The following is a 16,492-nucleotide window of genomic DNA, read 5'->3' as shown; positions in this document are numbered from 1 at the left end:
CGGTTCTCGAGAGAACTCCCTCAGCCCCGCCTGCCTCACAGGCAGTGTTCTCTCTAAGCTGAGTTAGTGTGAGCTAGCTCACAGCTTCTTAGCCTCCAGCTCACACATTTTTGTCTTGGCTCAGGAAGGATGGCTCCGGGAGCAAACTTATTCATGCAGTAGCCAAACCGCTCGCTCAGAACTTTAATGCTCACAAAGTAGAATTTTTGCTCACAAGACTCCACAGCTTAGAGGGAGCTTCGCTCACAGGGTGTCTGTTGTGGGGAGGGGAAGGGAAAGGGATTGTAAGCCGCTCTGAGACTCCTTTGGGTAGTGAAGGGTGGGGTATAAATCCAGTCTCTTCTTGTTCAATGCTGCAAATCTGCTTTCCTTTTCCTCCCTCCCAGAAGGGGTCCTGTTTGGACAGGTGAGAAGGAGGTGTGTCTGGGAATCCCACAGCCTTTCCCTTGCAAAGGAGTCTCCCCCCTCCTCTCCCCATACTCCTTATTGTGAGGAACTGCATAGGACGTTATCGTGACTTTGCCCTGCTTTCAGGAACCACCAGTGCCTTTGTGACATCAGCATCCGTCGCCCCAATCCCCACGCTCCTCTCGGAGCTATTTGCATGCCCTAGCAACCAGCGGGCTTCACACAAAGGGGCAAAGATTTAATTGGCCGTGGAAACTATTCTGCTGGTGGGGGGGGGGGGGGTTGAATCTGCAAGAGAACCAGGAAAGCACAGAGATTTCATCTCCGTTCTCATAACAGGGTTGCGCCGTTATGCGGAATTCCTTTTGAGCGGCAGAATCTGAGCGCTGAGCCTACCTAGTTAGGGGATATCCAGGATTTTTTCTCTCTCTGTCTCTCCACAGCGATTCCAGTGACACTTGTAATAGTGAGAACTCGAGCTTCTGCAAAAAACGGGGGTGGGGGGAGATGCCAATCTTTACCCGTTGCCCGTTTGCTGCAGGACTGCAGAAGGCTTTGCAGCGCCGCTTTGCAGAGCTAAGTTAGCAAAACCGGTAGGATCCGTTCCCCGGTTCCCCAGTTCCCCTCGCACCGGTACTTGGCGAGAGATCTCCCCGACAGACGCCCCCTCTCTCCTGCAGCGACATCCCTGCCAAGTGCCAGAGCGACGATTCGGCCCACAGAGCCTAGGCGGTTGGTCACCCACAGTTTTGTCGGCCGTTTCTCGGCTTGCTTTTCCGCCGAAGTCTCGCCCACCCCCATGTTGCAAAGCGCCAGTTGGCAATGAACGCGTGAACCTCTCTGATACAAACCCTTGGTCGTTCAAGGTCAGTCAGTTCTCGCCAGCGACTGACTGACAGCAGCTCTCCGGAGTCTCAGGTGTGGGACTTCAGCATCACCTCCTGCCAGTTTGGTGTAGTGCTTAGATGTGCGGACTCTAATCCGGGAGAACCGGGTTTGATTCCCCACTCCTCCACTTGCAGCTGCTGCATGACCTTGGGCAAACCATAGTTCTGTCAGAGCTGTTCTTGAAGAAGAGCAGTTTCTGTCAGAGCTCTCTCAGCCCCACCTACCTCAGAGGGTGTCTGTTGTGGGGAGGGGAAGGGAAAGGAGTTTGTAAACCGCTCGGAGACTCCCTTGGTTGGTGAAGGGCGGGGTATAAATCCAATCTCTTCTTCTTCTTCTCTCTTCTGATCCTTATAACTGGAGAGGCCGGGGGCTGAAGCTGGGACCTTCTGCATGCCAATCCGATGCCGTAACTCTTCCCCAGATGTCGTTGGGGTTCAGCTACAAGCGAGGGATCTCTTTCATTAGCCTTACCGCGAGCACAAAGCTGCTTCAACATTTCTTCTAGCTGAATGGCCACTGCTAGCATTTCTGTCTCCCCTTTGTCTCTTAGGCACCCGCCCTTTCATTCCACCCCCACCCCCCACTGATCTGCCTCCATCAGTCATAAGAATTAACAGCCATCGTTTCATGTGGGCTGACTTCATTCTTGCATGAACCATCTTTTTAAAATTATTGCTTAGTACTCTGAGGGCCGCGGTGGCTCAGTGGTTAAGATGCTGAACTTCAGGCTGTGGAAGGTCTATAGTTCGGCAGGTCGGGACCCGAGTGCCACGTGACGGCGTGAGCTCCCGTCTCTGGCCCCAGCTCCTGCCAACCTAGCAGTTTGAAAGCAAGAAATTGCAAGGAGATAAATAGGTACCGCTTTGGTGGGAAGGTGACAGCGTTCCGTGCGCCTCGGTGTTTAGTCATGCCGGCCACATGACCACGGAAAGGTCTTCGGACAGCGCTGGCTCTTCAGCTTAGAAACGGAGATGAGCACCGCCCCCTAGATTCGGATTCGACTGGCTTTCGAGCAAGGGAAACCTTTACCTTTACTCGGTGGTCCACCACCATATACCGTCAAACCCACAGTCTCTTAGGGTGCATTGTAGCAGCTAAGAGCTGTAATTCTGGAGGTCCTAAGTTCAAATGTTGTCTCTGCCACAAACTCTTTGGGTGGCCTCAGGCAAACCACTTAGTCTCAGTCCTCCTTCCCTCCCCCCAGTCTGCAGTTATGGACTGTAGTACTGGCCCACCTTGCAGGGCTGGTGTTATTTTATTATAATCCTTATGTATCTGAAGAGCTTTGAGCAGCGAAGGTGTTATAAATGCAAACCGAACTTCTGCATCAAAAAACTTCAGCGCTAAATTCCACGATTTCCCTCCCTGCCATTTCTCATTTTGCAGAATTTGGGCTGACAAAATGTGTTCTACTTAAATTTATTTAAATTCGTTCATACCCTGCTGGCAAATTTGGTCCCTCTCCTCAAAAAAACCCCCAAGTTTCAAAAAGATTGGGCCGGGGGTCCAATTCTATGGGCCCCCAGAGAAGGTGCCCCTTACTCCATTAGTTTCAATGGAGATGGGGAAAGGGTGTTTAAAGGGGTTGCAGTCCCTTTAAATGCTTTCTCCAAGCCAGACAAGCGGTGTGACTCCATGAGTGAACTCCGAAGGCGTTTAAAGGGCTTGCTGTCCCTTTAAACACCTTCTCCAAGCAATGAGGTCACCCAGAGGGCTTTGAAGAGACCGCAATCCCTTTAAACGCCCTTTAACTATGACTATCCAGCAAAAAATCACAAATGTTTTTGGGATTTTTAAGTCTTGGCCATTTCGGATTGCCGAAAAAACACCCAAAGAAATACCCATCTGAAAGAATATCCAGAAAATACCAATATTTTTCAGATATTTTTTCGGCTCTGGTTCAATCCAAACGCACACCCCTAAACGTAACAGACGCGTGACGACTTTGCTAGTTACACAGAGGGGCTCAGAGGGGCCCCGGCTGCCAGAGACCCCTTTCCCCCCACCCTCTGGGCATCTGAGTTTTCCGATAGTCCTTCCCACATACCTTCACATACACCTTTGCCGTCATGAGGGCTAGAAACTTGGCAGGAGCTAGATCCCGCACCCAGACTTTGCGTTCTTGCAAAGCCGAGGCTTTCCTCCGCAGCCCTGGCTATCATTCCCTCTCCCCCTCAGCTGGGGGGGGGGATTAGGTGGGCTAGCTGCTAACTAGAAACCCCTCCCGGCAGGCAGGAAATAAGAGGGGACTGCGGTGTCACCTCCAGGCCCCCTCCCAGGCGAGCCTGCGTTTCCTCAGCTGATAAGCAGCAGCTGTGGCAAGACAGGTGTGTTGCTGGGTTTTTTTTTTGTTGTTGTTGTTTTTTAACACGTCCTCCAAACAGCCTTGATGCAAATGGATGTCTCAAGGTATTTTAAGGTTGCTTCTCTTTCTCTTTCTCGCCTCTCCTTCTTTCTTCCATTCTCTCTCCCTTCCCCTTTCTCACCTCTGTTGCAAAGAGTTAGTAGGGCCTCTCCAAAAGCCCTTGGGGGGGGGGGCTTGTGACTTCTTTAGCCTGTGTTGGGGGATTTTTTTGGAGCACCAAGCCACAGCGGATCCTGCTCATTGCAGAACGCCGGACTTTAATGGCAGCAATTTTTCAGCTGTGTTTTGTTCCGGCCAAGGAGGGTGTTGCGCTGTGTGTGTCGTCCCCCCCCCCCAGTGCCTTGGAATGAATCCCAAAGGGGAGGTTTAATTGCAGCCCGCAACAGTTGTTTAATTCTCCTCCGATTCATATTTCTGATTTCTGTAATTAGTTTTCCTCCCTCCCCCTCCTTTGCAGAGTTTGTATCGCCCCTGGAATCATTAAGGAACCTTAACGCTTTCTGTCCCAGCTGTCTGCCAAAGAGCTTGGGAGGGAGGGACTTGCATGGTTCTCCCGCCTCCTCTGTTTTTTTCCCTCTCTCTCAACAACCCCATGAGGTAGATTTAGGTATCTGAAGAACTGAGCAGTGACTCAGGAAAGCTCCTCCCCTTCCACAAATTGTTAGTCTTTAAGGTGCTACTGGACTCTTGCTCTTGTTCTGAAGAAGTGAGCAGTGGATCACGTAAGCTCCTACCCTGCCACAAATTGTGTTAGTCTTGAAGGTGCCACTGGGCTCTTACTCTTGTCCTGAAGAAGCAAGCAGTGGATCACGTAAGCTCCTACCCTGCCACAAATTTTGTTAGTCTTGAAGGTGCCACTGGGCTCTTGTTCTGAAGAAGTGAGTAATGACTCACGGAAGCTCCTCCGCTGCCACAAATTTTGTTAGTCTTGGAAGGTGCCACTGGGCTCTTGTTCTGAAGCAGTGAGCAGTGACTCACAACAGCTCCTTTTGTTGTTGTCGTTGTTGTTCAGTCGCACAGTCGAGTCCGACTCTTTGCGACCCCATGGACCAGATCATGCCAGGCCTTCCTGTCTTCCGCCATCCTCTGAGGTTTGGTCAATTTCATGTTCGTTGCATCGATGACACTGTCTAACCATCTCATCCTTTGCCGTCCCCGTCTTCTTTGACCTTCAATCTTTCCCAGCATCAGGGTCTTCTCCAGGGAGAGCTCCCTTCTCATTGGGTGGCCAAAGGATTTGAGCTTCAGTTTCACTATCTGGCCTTCCAGGGAACAGTCAGGGTTGATTTCTTTTAGGATTGACTGATTTGATCTTCTTGCAGTCCAAGGGACTCTCAAGAGTCTTCTCCAGCACCATAGTTCAAAAGAATCTATTCTTCGGCGCTCGGCCTTCCTTATGGTCCAACTCTCGCAGCCATACAGGACTACTGGGAATACCATTGCTTTGACCATGCGGACTTTTGTTGGCAGGGTGATGTCTCTACTTTTTATCATGCTGTTTAGGTTCGCCATCGCTTTCCTCCCAAGGAGCAGGCGTCTTTTAATTTCATGACTGCTGTCACAGTCTGCGGTGATCTGGGATCCCAGGAACGTGAAGTCTGTCACTCCTACAGTTCCTACCCTGCCACAAATTTTGTTAGTCTTGAAAGTGCCACTTGACTCTTGCTCTGAAGAAGTGAGCAGTGGATCACGTAAGCTTCTACCCTGCCACAAATTGTGTTAGTCTTTAAGGTGCCCCTGGACTCTTGCTCTCTTCTCCTCCCATAATGTAGGTTAGTCTGGGAGAGAGCGACTGACCCAGTGAGCTTCAGATGGTGGTGTGGGGCTTTGAACTGCTTCACTGGGTGGGAATCTGGAATGTCACGCATTCCTGGCTATGCACCTGCGGCAAGATGTCTTTGGAAAGTTAAACAAGCTCAAGACCCATCAGTACTGCGAAAGACCTAGGGTTTTTTTTTTAAGTTCTGGATATTTTTTGTGCTTCAAAGCTGTCAGCCTCAGCCTTGGGCATTGGATTGACAGCAGGGAAAGGGGGGGAGAGAGACCTCTGTAAGAAACTGTAAAAAGTACTGAGTTTGTGGCCTCTGGTACTCAGTACCTTTGGTGGTGGTTTTGGGATGACAGCACCAACTGAGTATAAAGATTCTTGGTTTAAGCTGATAGCCCTCACTACTGTGCGTCACAGCCATTGAAACTGTACGAATAGCATTTGCTTAAGACTAATTTCCGAAGCACCACAGGGGCCCATTTTGAATCGGGACCATGGCACATGGGGTGGAGGGGGTTCCAGCTTCCTCCATGCTATTTTCTTAACCTGACATTGACCCAGGTGGCGTTATTTGCCCCTATACATGCAAGCATTCACTGCACATAGAGACCTCTGATGGAGCAGATAACATACCTTGAGGCTGTCCAGTTGGGAAAACAGTGCACGGGGAGAAGGCTGGAGCCCTTCCTCCTCCAGGCCACAGTCCTGATCTGAACTGGGCCCCTGCGGCACTTCTAAACTGAGTTCCCGCGGGGAACTCGCGGCTGTCATATCACTGCAAATCCCCGTGGTGGCCACAGGTTAAATGTAACATGTGGTTTTGGGCCTAGATCTCAGCACAGCCTAAATTCTGGTACCTGCCTCCTCCCACTTTCACTAGGGAGCCTCCCATCTTCTCTTTTCCTCATCTGCCAACAGCCGCTAGATCCTCAGCTCTCCCGTCATCTGTCCTGCTCTGGCTCAGAAGGCCTCTTCTGACAGAGGTTTCGATAGAGCACACTGCCTGCCCTGTTCTTTCCCCCAGGACTATAGCCTTTAAACAGAATCCGACAGTTTCGTGACCTGAGTCGTAGCTTTGCTTTGTTTGCGTTACAGGCCTTTAACAGGACAGTCGGCCTGGTTCAAGGACCCAAATCAGATTTGGGAATCTCAAGTCTAGTCCCCGTTGGGGGCGGGGTGTAAGAGGCTTCCCAGTTCCCTCTTGCACAGCGGGGGAATCCTCCTACAACGATGCCCACTATGTGTGATTCTGGATGTGTCATGCAAAACCAACATGTGCTTTTAAGAGATCTATTTTTAATATGCATAGTCTCCTTCACCGAGGCGTGCTCTTTTCACGCACGGGGAAGAACCTCGGAAGAGGCGCCTGCCCCCCACCCCACCCCGCTCTCCGACACAGAAGGCCGTTTTGGAAGAGGCATTCTCTCGCCTCTGCATTCCCCCTTCTGTCCCACACAGGAGGTGCCTCTTCCAACATGTGGCCTCCATCACATAGCTGCCGTTATCTGCTGGGTTCCCCCCCCCCCCCCCCCCCCCCACATTTTTTGGCATGCAGATTTTTGCCCAGCTTAATTGATTATTCATTTAAAGCTCTTCCAGTGGAAAGGATCCTTTGTTGATTAAGAGTTTGGCTGCCCTAATAAATTATCCAAACTCATGCAAATCTGTTTAATTGGCATAATGTATGTAGGTTATGCAACCGGGGGGGGGGGGGGGGGAGACCGCACGTCACTTCAAATGGCTTAGCTCTTTTTTAATAAACGTCTCAAGGAAAAAGGAGAAGTCTGTAAAGGAATGGGAGACTGATGGGTGGCAGAGTTCAGAACGGGTAAGCTATGCTTGTTCCATTGGCAGTGCAGAATTCAGCTTCCATGGCCTCTCAGCTTTAGTGTGTGGTTTTTTTTAATGAAGCAAGTTCTTAGGAGCCAGTTTGGTGTAGTGGTTAGGAGCATGGACTCTAATCTGGGAGGAACCGGGTTTGATTCCCCACGCCTCCCGATGCAAAGGAGAAGTCTGTAAAGGAATGGGAGACTGATGGGTGGCAGAGTTCAGAACGGGTAAGCTATGCTTGTTCCATTGGCAGTGCAGAATTCAGCTTCCATGGCCTCTCAGCTTTAGTGTGTGGTTTTTTTTAATGAAGCAAGTTCTTAGGAGCCAGTTTGGTGTAGTGGTTAGGAGCATGGACTCTAATCTGGGAGAACTGGGTTTGATTCCCCACCCCTCCCGATGCAGCTGCTGGTGTGACCTTGGGTCAGTCACAAGTTCTCTCGGAGCTGTTTTCTCAGCGCTGTCTCAGCCCCACCTACCTCCCAGGGTGTCTGTTGTGGGGAGGGGAAGGGAAAGGGATTGTAGGCCACTCTAAGGCTCCTTCAGGTAGTGAAGGGCAGGGTATAAATCCAATCTCCTCTTCTTCTTCTTCTTATGGATAGTATGATTGAGGTGGAGAGATGTGGGCTAAGAAGCAAATGTGAGCCTGAACTCAGGAAGCCTCTTACACTGAATCAGACCCTCGGTCCATCCCCGTCAGTGTTGTCTACTCAGACTGGCAGCAGCTCTCCAGGGTTGCAGGCGGAGGTCTTGCACATCACCTACTCTGCCAGAGAACATCCGTGCCTTGCGGGATTTCTTACCTTTCCGCAGGGCTTGTAAGGCAGAGGTCTTCTGCCGGGCTTTTGGTTGAGGACAGCGATGGGACAGCAAGTAGTCTGGTGTCCCCCCCCCCCTTACCTGCCCCCTTGGAGGCTCTGGGTCGTTCTGTTTTCTATTCAAATCGTTTGCCACCTTGGAATGGCTTTTTAGGTATGTCTCTGTACGGTGTTTTAACACTGGTTTAATTTAACTTGGATTGTTGTGTTTCTGTTCTGTTGTAAGCCACCTTGCACCCTGTTTGCAGGGAAGGGCAGCCTAAAAGTCTAAGTAAAGGTTCCCTTGCTCGAAAGCTGGTCGAATCCGACTCTAGGGTTGCGGTGCTCATCTCCGTTTCAAAGCCGAAGAGCCAGCGCTGTCCGAAGACGTTTTTCCATGGTCATGTGGCCGGCATGACTAAACACCGAGGCGCACGGAACGCTGTTACCTTCCCACCGAAGTGGTACCTATTTATCTACTTGCAATTTCTTGCTTTCGAACTGCTAGGTTGGCAGGAGCTGGAACTAGAGACGGGAGCTCACTCTGTCATGCGGCACACTCGGGGCTCGAACTGATGAACTACTGACTTTCCACAGCCACAATGAAATAAATAACCAGTCTCGTCTACTCAGACCGGTGGCGGCTCTCCAGGGTCTCAGGCAGGGGTCTTTCACATCACCTATTGCCTGGTCTTTTTTTTTTTTTTAATTGGAGATATCAGGGACTGAACCTGGGACCAGTGTTTCCTCTAAGCTGAGTTAGTGTGAGCTAGCTCACAGTTCTTTAGCCTCTGGCTCACACTTTTTTTGTCTCATCTCCGGAAGGACGGCTCCAGAGCAAACTGATTCATGCAGGAGCCAAATCGCTCACTCACAACTTTAATGCCAGCAGCAGCTCACAAAGTAGCTTTTACCTTTGCTTATTCATTGTTTTCTTTAAAAAAGAAAAAAAGACTTTGTTTAGTTTGAGGGTGAAGTTTTTCGTCTTACCTGAGTTTGGCCTTTGGGGGCCTCGCCCCGCACCTCTTTTTCTTCCCCATCTCGTTTATTTTATGGAGAAGAAGTGGGGCTTTTTCAAACGTTGTAAGTAGGATTTTTGCTCACAAGACTTAGAAGGAGCAGTGCCTGGGATATTCTGCATGCTAACGAGGCTGGAACCTTCTTGTTCAGAGTCACGTGGTGAATCACTGGAGGTTTTGCCGTCGATCAGGGTCGTCTCAGGATCAGTTGCCTCTCCTTCCTTGAAGTTGGTCACATCAGGATACGCCATCTGGCTTTCCACTTGACTTCGTCTATACACACAGCAGAAGGAGTCAGTACTGAAAGGGGTAGAATAAGCCTGACGCCAGTTCAGACAATGAGGAATTTCACATTACCCAGTTTCACCTGGTTTCAAGCCAGTAATTATCTGTTTTGAAGTGAACCGGTATAGGGCTGCCATTTCACACATGGCTTTCCCCTTCCGGTAAAGAGCTGGATCTGAAGTAGTTTGCCATTTCAGACTGCACCGCTTTTTCCTGTTTTTCACCCGTGCGGGCGATTTCCAGCTTTAAAAAAAAAAAAAACGTTCGCTTTATAGCGCTATAGCACTATGACAAAACACTCCAGGCATTCCAATGGGGTTGATATACTGCTGTTTCGTTATAGCGCTATAACGCTATAAAGCGAATGTTCAAATAAAAAAAGCTGGAGATCGCCCGCGTGGGCGAAAAACGGCGGGAAAAAGCGCATCGGAACCGGGAGAGGAAACTGAAGACTACTTGGAAGCGGTTGACAGGTAAAACGCTTCAGCCCCGTTTCCTAAACGGGACAGAAGCGTTTGTGTCTGAAATTGCAAATATATTCCGGTACGGAACCGGTTCTAAAACGGTTCTGTCTGAAATGACAGACCAGAAACCGTTTGGGAACCGTTCCTCTTCCAGATTATATCGTCTGTCTGAAATTCCTCTCTGTCTTGTGCTCTCCCTCTGAGCCACAGTTCCTTCCTCCTCCTGCCTGTCAGGTCTGGACGCTTGCGTTGAAGACAAAACATCGCGTCTGAGTAAAGGCAGATGCTTGGGTTGTTGTTGGGTTTTCTTCCTTTTTTAATGCATTTGAAAGCTGTTCCTGGAAGGGGCAGCCAGCCAGTCTACCCACGCTTTCCTCCAGCTTTCTTTCTTGACAGTGCTGCACCCCCACCCACCCCAAGGCAGGTCTATTTTTAGAAAGTCATTGGAAGAGGCAGTGAAGTATGAACCTAACGGCCGCAGATGGAGCCACGATAGGAAAAAAGAAATCACCGGGCTCGATGGTCCCAGGGGCTGACGCAGGCACCTTAGTGTCGCACGCCCCCCCCCTTCAATTCCACATCAGAGGGAAAGCACTCAACGTGCGTTGTGAAAGGCACTGCATCTTCTTGAAGACAGACCCCATGCCGCAAGGCACTTGCGGCTCCGGCAGATGCCCGTGCGCAGCGGCATCTGGGTTCGCTTGGGCAACGGATGAGCAACTGTGCTATCCAGGCGTTCTCAAAGATCGTTGGACCAGACCCCATGCTGGGATAGTGACGCGTGAGCATTCTCAGCACGAGAATTGTAAAAAAATTCTGCACTGGGGTCCTCCAAATTATGGAAGACCCTCCTCCTGAAATACCCGCTTGGCGCAGACGGTTAACCGTTTAGTCCCCAAGGTGTTTTCTTTTCCTGTACGTTCGACGGGCGGATCTCTCGTTGCTCCCTTGTGACGGCTTCTTTAGTTTGGCTCTTGCGCTTCAGTTTTTGGAGTGTCTTTTTTGTTTTTAATTGTTAATAGATTTTATTCTGAGCAGAGGAGTAGTCAGTAAAAAAAGGGGGAAGACGTCTTCATAATTTAAGTAAATAATCTGCTTAAACTGAACTAATGATTATTTTAAATCTACTATAAAAATTAGAAAAACTTATAAAAATTGGTTACCAACATAAGGAGCCTGCTTTTAACGTAGGCTATTTTTACCTCCTCCTGCTTTGTGATTATCTCATGTAATTTATTTGGCCTTCCCGGTTCTGCCGTAACAGTTATTGGCCTTCCTTCCTGATTCTGGTGTCATTTGCTTATGTGTTTTTTTTTATTGAATTGTTTTATCATTTTTAATGTTCTTTTTTCATTGTTCGAGTGTTTCAGTGTTTTTAAGCGTGCTGCTTTGGGGGCCCCAATGGTGTAGAAAGGCGGCATAAAAATATCTTGAATAAAATCCATGTAGTGGGGAGAGGCAGGACTTAAGGGGGGGCAGCTCATTTTTTGCCCAAAGTGAACATAAATCCTAAAAGGCTTCCTCAATGAAGCACTCCAAGAAAGTTTGTAACAGCCCTGGATGCTTCAAAGGGACTTCAGAATAGATTTTTCTCTCCTTCTCTTCCCCCTTCAGGCTGCGGCCTACGCTTCACAGGACGGGGTGCTGACGGAGGCCATGATAGATGCCCGGGTAGCAGACGCCGTACTGCAGCACAAGCAGAAAATGGAGTGGCTGAAAGCCGAAGGAGTGGAACTCGGCAAGAGCCAGCCGCTGCCCCTCACACTGGGGAAGTCCGTGTGACGAGCCAAATAAGCATGGCCGACGGCTGCGCGTAAAGCAAAGGATGCTGGGGGAAGTGGTGTCTTGGGGCCACGCTCTGGTCGAAATCATGTTGAGCTGACAGAGGGCCCCCCCACTGGTGAAAGACGGGGAGGGCGCCACGGCTCCGAGACTGAGAAACCGTTTTTTGTACCTCAGGGTGACATCTGGAATAATTGTGTCTGTGTGTATTGGGACAAAATTAAGCACCACTATATTAAAAGAGTTCCCTTGCCAAAAACGGGCAGTTCCTGAAACCTCTGTTTTTGTCTCAGTTTCTTCAGAACATGCCAGCTAGAACGCATTTCACAGCAGAGAAAATGGTTCAGGTGCCTTCAAAAGAGAGGGGCATTTTTAATGTTGTGTTTATCTGCCTCAGTCCTGCCATCGGTCTCTTTTATTTGTCTCTCAGTTTTATACCCCATCTAAGACCATCCGAAGAGCCCAGCTGGATCAGACCAATGGTCCGTCTAGTCCAGCATCCTGTCTCCCACAGGGGCCAACCAGCTCCTCTGGAGGGCCAACAACAGGGCATAGAGGCCGAGGCCTTCATCAGAACATCAGAAGAGCCCTGCTGGATCAGACCAATGGTCCGTCTAGTCCAGCATCCTGTCTCCCACAGGGGCCAACCAGCTCCTCTGGAGGGCCAACAACAGGGCATAGAGGCCGAGGCCTTCATCAGAACATCAGAAGAGCCCTGCTGGATCAGACCAATGGTCCGTCTAGTCCAGCATCCTGTCTCCCACAGTGGCCAACCAGTTCCTCTGGAGGGCCATCAACAGCCCAGAGAGGTTGAGGCCTTCTCCTGATGTTGCCCTCTTGGCTCTAGGATCCAGTCAGTTCAAGGCTGTGTCTTTTGAGTCAGGAACATGTGAAACTGCCTTATATTGACTCCGACAACTCGCCTGCCTGGTTTATTTTTATATTAATTTACTCAGTATTATTTACTCAGACTCTGGGAGTTAGTGCTGCCAACTCTGGCCTGGTAAAGGGGGCATTGCCTGTGGAATGGGGGGATTTGTGTAGATATTTCACTTAGACTCTATGGTATAAGGTTATACCCTGAAACAACCATTTTCTGGAGCTCACTTGTAATTCTGGTAGAATGCCAGGCTCAACCTGGAGATTGGAAACCCTAGCAGTAGCTGGTTTTCAAGGTCTTCCCTGCCAACTACTACCTAGGACCCAGTGAGAGCCAGTTTGGTATAGTGGTTAGGAGTGCAGACTCTAATCTGGGAGAACTGGGTTTGATTCCCCACTCCTCCTCCAAATACAGCTGCTGGTGTGACCTTGGGTTACTTACAAGTTCTTTCAGAGCTGTTCTCTCATGAGCATTTCTCTGAGAGCCCTCTCAGCCCCACCTACCTCACAGGGTGTCTCTTGTGAGGAGGGAAAGGGAAAGGAGACTGTAAGCCGCTCTGAGACTCCTTCGTGTAGTGAAGGGCAGGGTATAAATCCAATCTCCTTAAAATGTCAAGGACTTGAGCCTGCACCCTTCTCTAGGCACACTGTGTCTGTGGTAATGATGCTCTGTATTCTTGGTGCATGGGGGGCAACAGTGGGAGGGCATCTGGAGTTCTGGCCCCAGTGCTGGACCTCCTGGTGGCACCTGGGTTTTGGCCACTGTGTGACACAAGCGTGTTGGACTGGATGGGCCATTGGCGTGATCCAACATGGCTTCTCTTGTGTTCTTATGTTCACAGCACTTGCTGGCCCCTCTGCCCTAATCTTTTGTTAGGCATCTAGGGTAAGCGTACCATCTTCTTCGTGGTCTCTGTGCATCACACCCTTGGGATACTCTGCGCCTGCGCTGACCTTCTCGGTACCGATAGCTAGCAAAAGGGATTTTCGCGCCTCTCCCAGGTCACGCGCCGGCTCCACTGCGCATGACCAAGGAGGGGCACGCAGATCCCGCCAGTTCTCTTCTGACCGCCGCGCTGGTAGGACGCCTTCTGCCTCGGTCTGCTAAGTACCAAACTTTTTTTGCTAAACTTACGTTTAGTTAGTTTCTTTTTCTTTATTTTTGTAGTTAGCATTTTTCTTTCGGTGTTTGTTCTTTATTTACGTTCCCCTCCCGCTGGCCTATGGCCCCGCGGTGGGGTTGTTTCAAACGGTGTAGGACTTGCGGCCTTAAAATATCCCCCACCGACGGGCACTCGCTTTGCCTCGTTTGTTTAGGGGAGTCGCACTGTGTCTCTAAGTGCAGACATTGCCGAAAGTTTTCGAACCAGACGAGAAAAAACAGGGCAGCTCGTCTACACTTGGCCCTGATGGAGAAGGCACTATCTCCACAGTCCTCTTCACCGTTGGACACGTCCGGGCACGCCTCGATGTCCACCTTGGCTGCGGACACTTGTCCTCCCGTTCCGGGATCATCGACGTCGACGGTCGCAATCGATGCTTCGGCACCGAAACGATCGACGCCGATAAAGGACCACCCCGTACCTTCCAAGATCCGGAAGCAGGGCAAAGACTCACAGCAGTCGAAGAAACCTAAAACGGACAAACCCAAAGTCCATAAGGTTTCGGCTAGTCAGGGTCGAGATCCCACGCAAGAACCTCACCCGATCGGTTCGGATCTCGACATCGACCTTACTCAACAGACAAATCAGTCGCAATCTGATATGTCGAGCCGTCAATCCTCTCATGCCTCCCCAGAACGTGGAGTCGAGGATCGGCACCGACCAACTTCTCCTCCCCTGACTTGGGATGAGAGGCAATGGCATTATTTGTACGGGAATCGATACCCATACCCTTGGGCACTCCCGATACCACCCCCACCTGAATGGGATCGTCAGTCGGTGTCATCCCGCATTTCGCGCTTTCAAGATCGACCATCGGTATCGAAGCAGTCGATACCGACGCATCCACCAGACCCGGTTGTGCCCCCGATTAACACACCGGCACCGTCTCAACCTGAATTACTCGAATCATCTCCAGAACCATCCAATGTATCCTCCGATTCAGATGGCTTTTCTGAACATATCGAGGATGTAGATGCACAGCCCACCTCGCAAGATGTGGAAGCGGATTTACCTATTTCTCCATCAGAGGATGTTAAGTCTTATGGAGATTTTATTCAACGCATGGCATTAGATCTATCTATGACTCCTACTCTCGTTGCCAGTTTTGTGGATGATAACGTTTTTGACATTATGCACTCTAACACTTCGCCCTCCGTGGCTCTACCAATGACAAAAGTTCTCTTGCAAACTACCAAGGACTTTTGGACTCGTCCAGCCTCCATTAATGTCTCTAATAAGCGTCTGGATCACATGTACAAGGTCCAGGAATCAGGGGCTGAGTTTTTATACACACATCCTAAGCCCAATTCTTTGGTCGTTTCCTCGTCCACGAAAGGAAAAGCGAGCCACTCTACTCCATCAGACAAAGAAGGAAAAAAGTTGGATTCGGTTGGTAGAAAATTCTACACTGTCGGTGCAATGGGCATTAAAACGGCGAACTATGCCGCCTGCATGGGCCGTTATCAATTCAATTTATGGAAGCGTTTGAATGATTTCCTCCCGCACGTGCCCAAAGAGTGCCAACCTCAGATTAAAAGGATTCAGAATGAAGGGATGGTCTTGGCTAGACACCAAATTAGTGCTGCCAAGCATTCCCTGGAATCCGCTAGTAAGACTCTAGCAACCTCTGTAGCGTTACGCAGACATGCCTGGCTCCGCTCTTCATCATTGCCATATGACACCAGATCCTCGGTGGAAGACCTTCCCTTTGAAGGTTCTGGATTGTTTAGCTCCACCACTGACACGGTTCTGCAGGAAATGGATAAGAGTATCAAGACGTCCAAGAGTTTGGGGATCTCCCCCACGACCAAATACTCGAAATCCAAGCAGTGGCCTAGGCAACCTTGGTCGACCAGGCAACCGTACAACAAATCACCTACGGATCAATGGCAAAGACCTCCCTCTCAGTCACGGTCTTTTCCCCCGAAAAATAAGGGACAATCGTCCGGTGCCTATAAGTCGAAATTCCCTAAGAATCCCAAACAGGGACTTTGACTTCAACCTTACTGCTCAGACTCGCCTTGCACCCTTCCTGCACGCATGGCTCGCCATTTCTACGGACAAATGGGTGCACTCTATAATAAGAGATGGCTATCTCATAGAGTTTTCTCTGACTCCCAAAATCTCCCGTTTTATCAGAACCCCGGCGTCTCCTGCCCTGCTACAGGAGGTACAATCGCTGACACAAAAAAACGCTATAGAGAAAGTCCCGATGGCGGATTGTTGCCGCGGGATTTATTCCAAATATTTCACGGTCCCCAAGAAGGACGGAGGACTTCGTCCAATCATGGACCTTCGTTTTCTCAATCGGTTCATCATTTACAGAAAGTTTCGCATGACCACGTTGCAAAGCATTTTACCACTCCTGTCTCCAGGGACTTGGATGGTCACTTTAGATCTCAAAGACGCTTATTTTCACGTCTCCATCCATCCTCGTCACAGAAAGTTCCTCAGATTCGCAGTCGGGGAGGACCATTACCAATTCAAAGCCCTTCCATTCGGGCTCTCTACCGCCCCCAGGGTTTTTACGAAGGTAATGGTGGTTGTCGTCGCTCATCTTCGCCTTCAGGGCATTCAGATCTTTCCGTATATAGACGACTGGTTGATGGTGGCAGATTCAAGAGAATGTCTCCTTCAGCACATCACCATCACATTGTCGGTCCTATCCTCCCTTGGAATTCTGGTGAATTTACAGAAATCCATGCTGCAACCTGCAACTCGCGTGCAGTTCATAGGAGCTGTCATAGACTCCCTAGCCACTCGGGCGTACCTTCCTCGCCAACGGGCAGATACCATTCGTCTGGAAATTCAACGTTTGTTCCAGTCCAACGTGACATCAGCGGTCCA

At 49.9% G+C, this 16,492-nt stretch overlaps 1 protein-coding gene across 1 annotated transcript in view; it reads left to right on the top strand.

Annotated features, from left to right (window-relative positions):
- ATAD3A (ATPase family, AAA domain containing 3A) overlaps nucleotides 1-11,861 on the top strand; it is a 59,823-nt gene extending 47,962 nt beyond the window's left edge. Inside the window, exon 16 of the mRNA XM_015406192.1 lies at nucleotides 11,436-11,861. Within this exon, the coding sequence (XP_015261678.1) occupies nucleotides 11,436-11,603 (168 nt within the window). The 3' untranslated portion in view covers nucleotides 11,604-11,861. The remainder of the gene's footprint in view (nucleotides 1-11,435) is intronic.
- Nucleotides 11,862-16,492: the final 4,631 nt, after the last annotated feature.

This window comes from Gekko japonicus, unplaced genomic scaffold (assembly GCF_001447785.1).
Source record: "Gekko japonicus isolate JY-2015 unplaced genomic scaffold, Gekko_japonicus_V1.1 scaffold1133, whole genome shotgun sequence".
Classification (NCBI taxonomy): Eukaryota; Metazoa; Chordata; class Lepidosauria; order Squamata; family Gekkonidae; genus Gekko; species Gekko japonicus.
The sequence above is the reverse complement of the archived record's forward strand: the minus strand, read 5'-3'. Positions and strand labels throughout refer to the sequence as shown.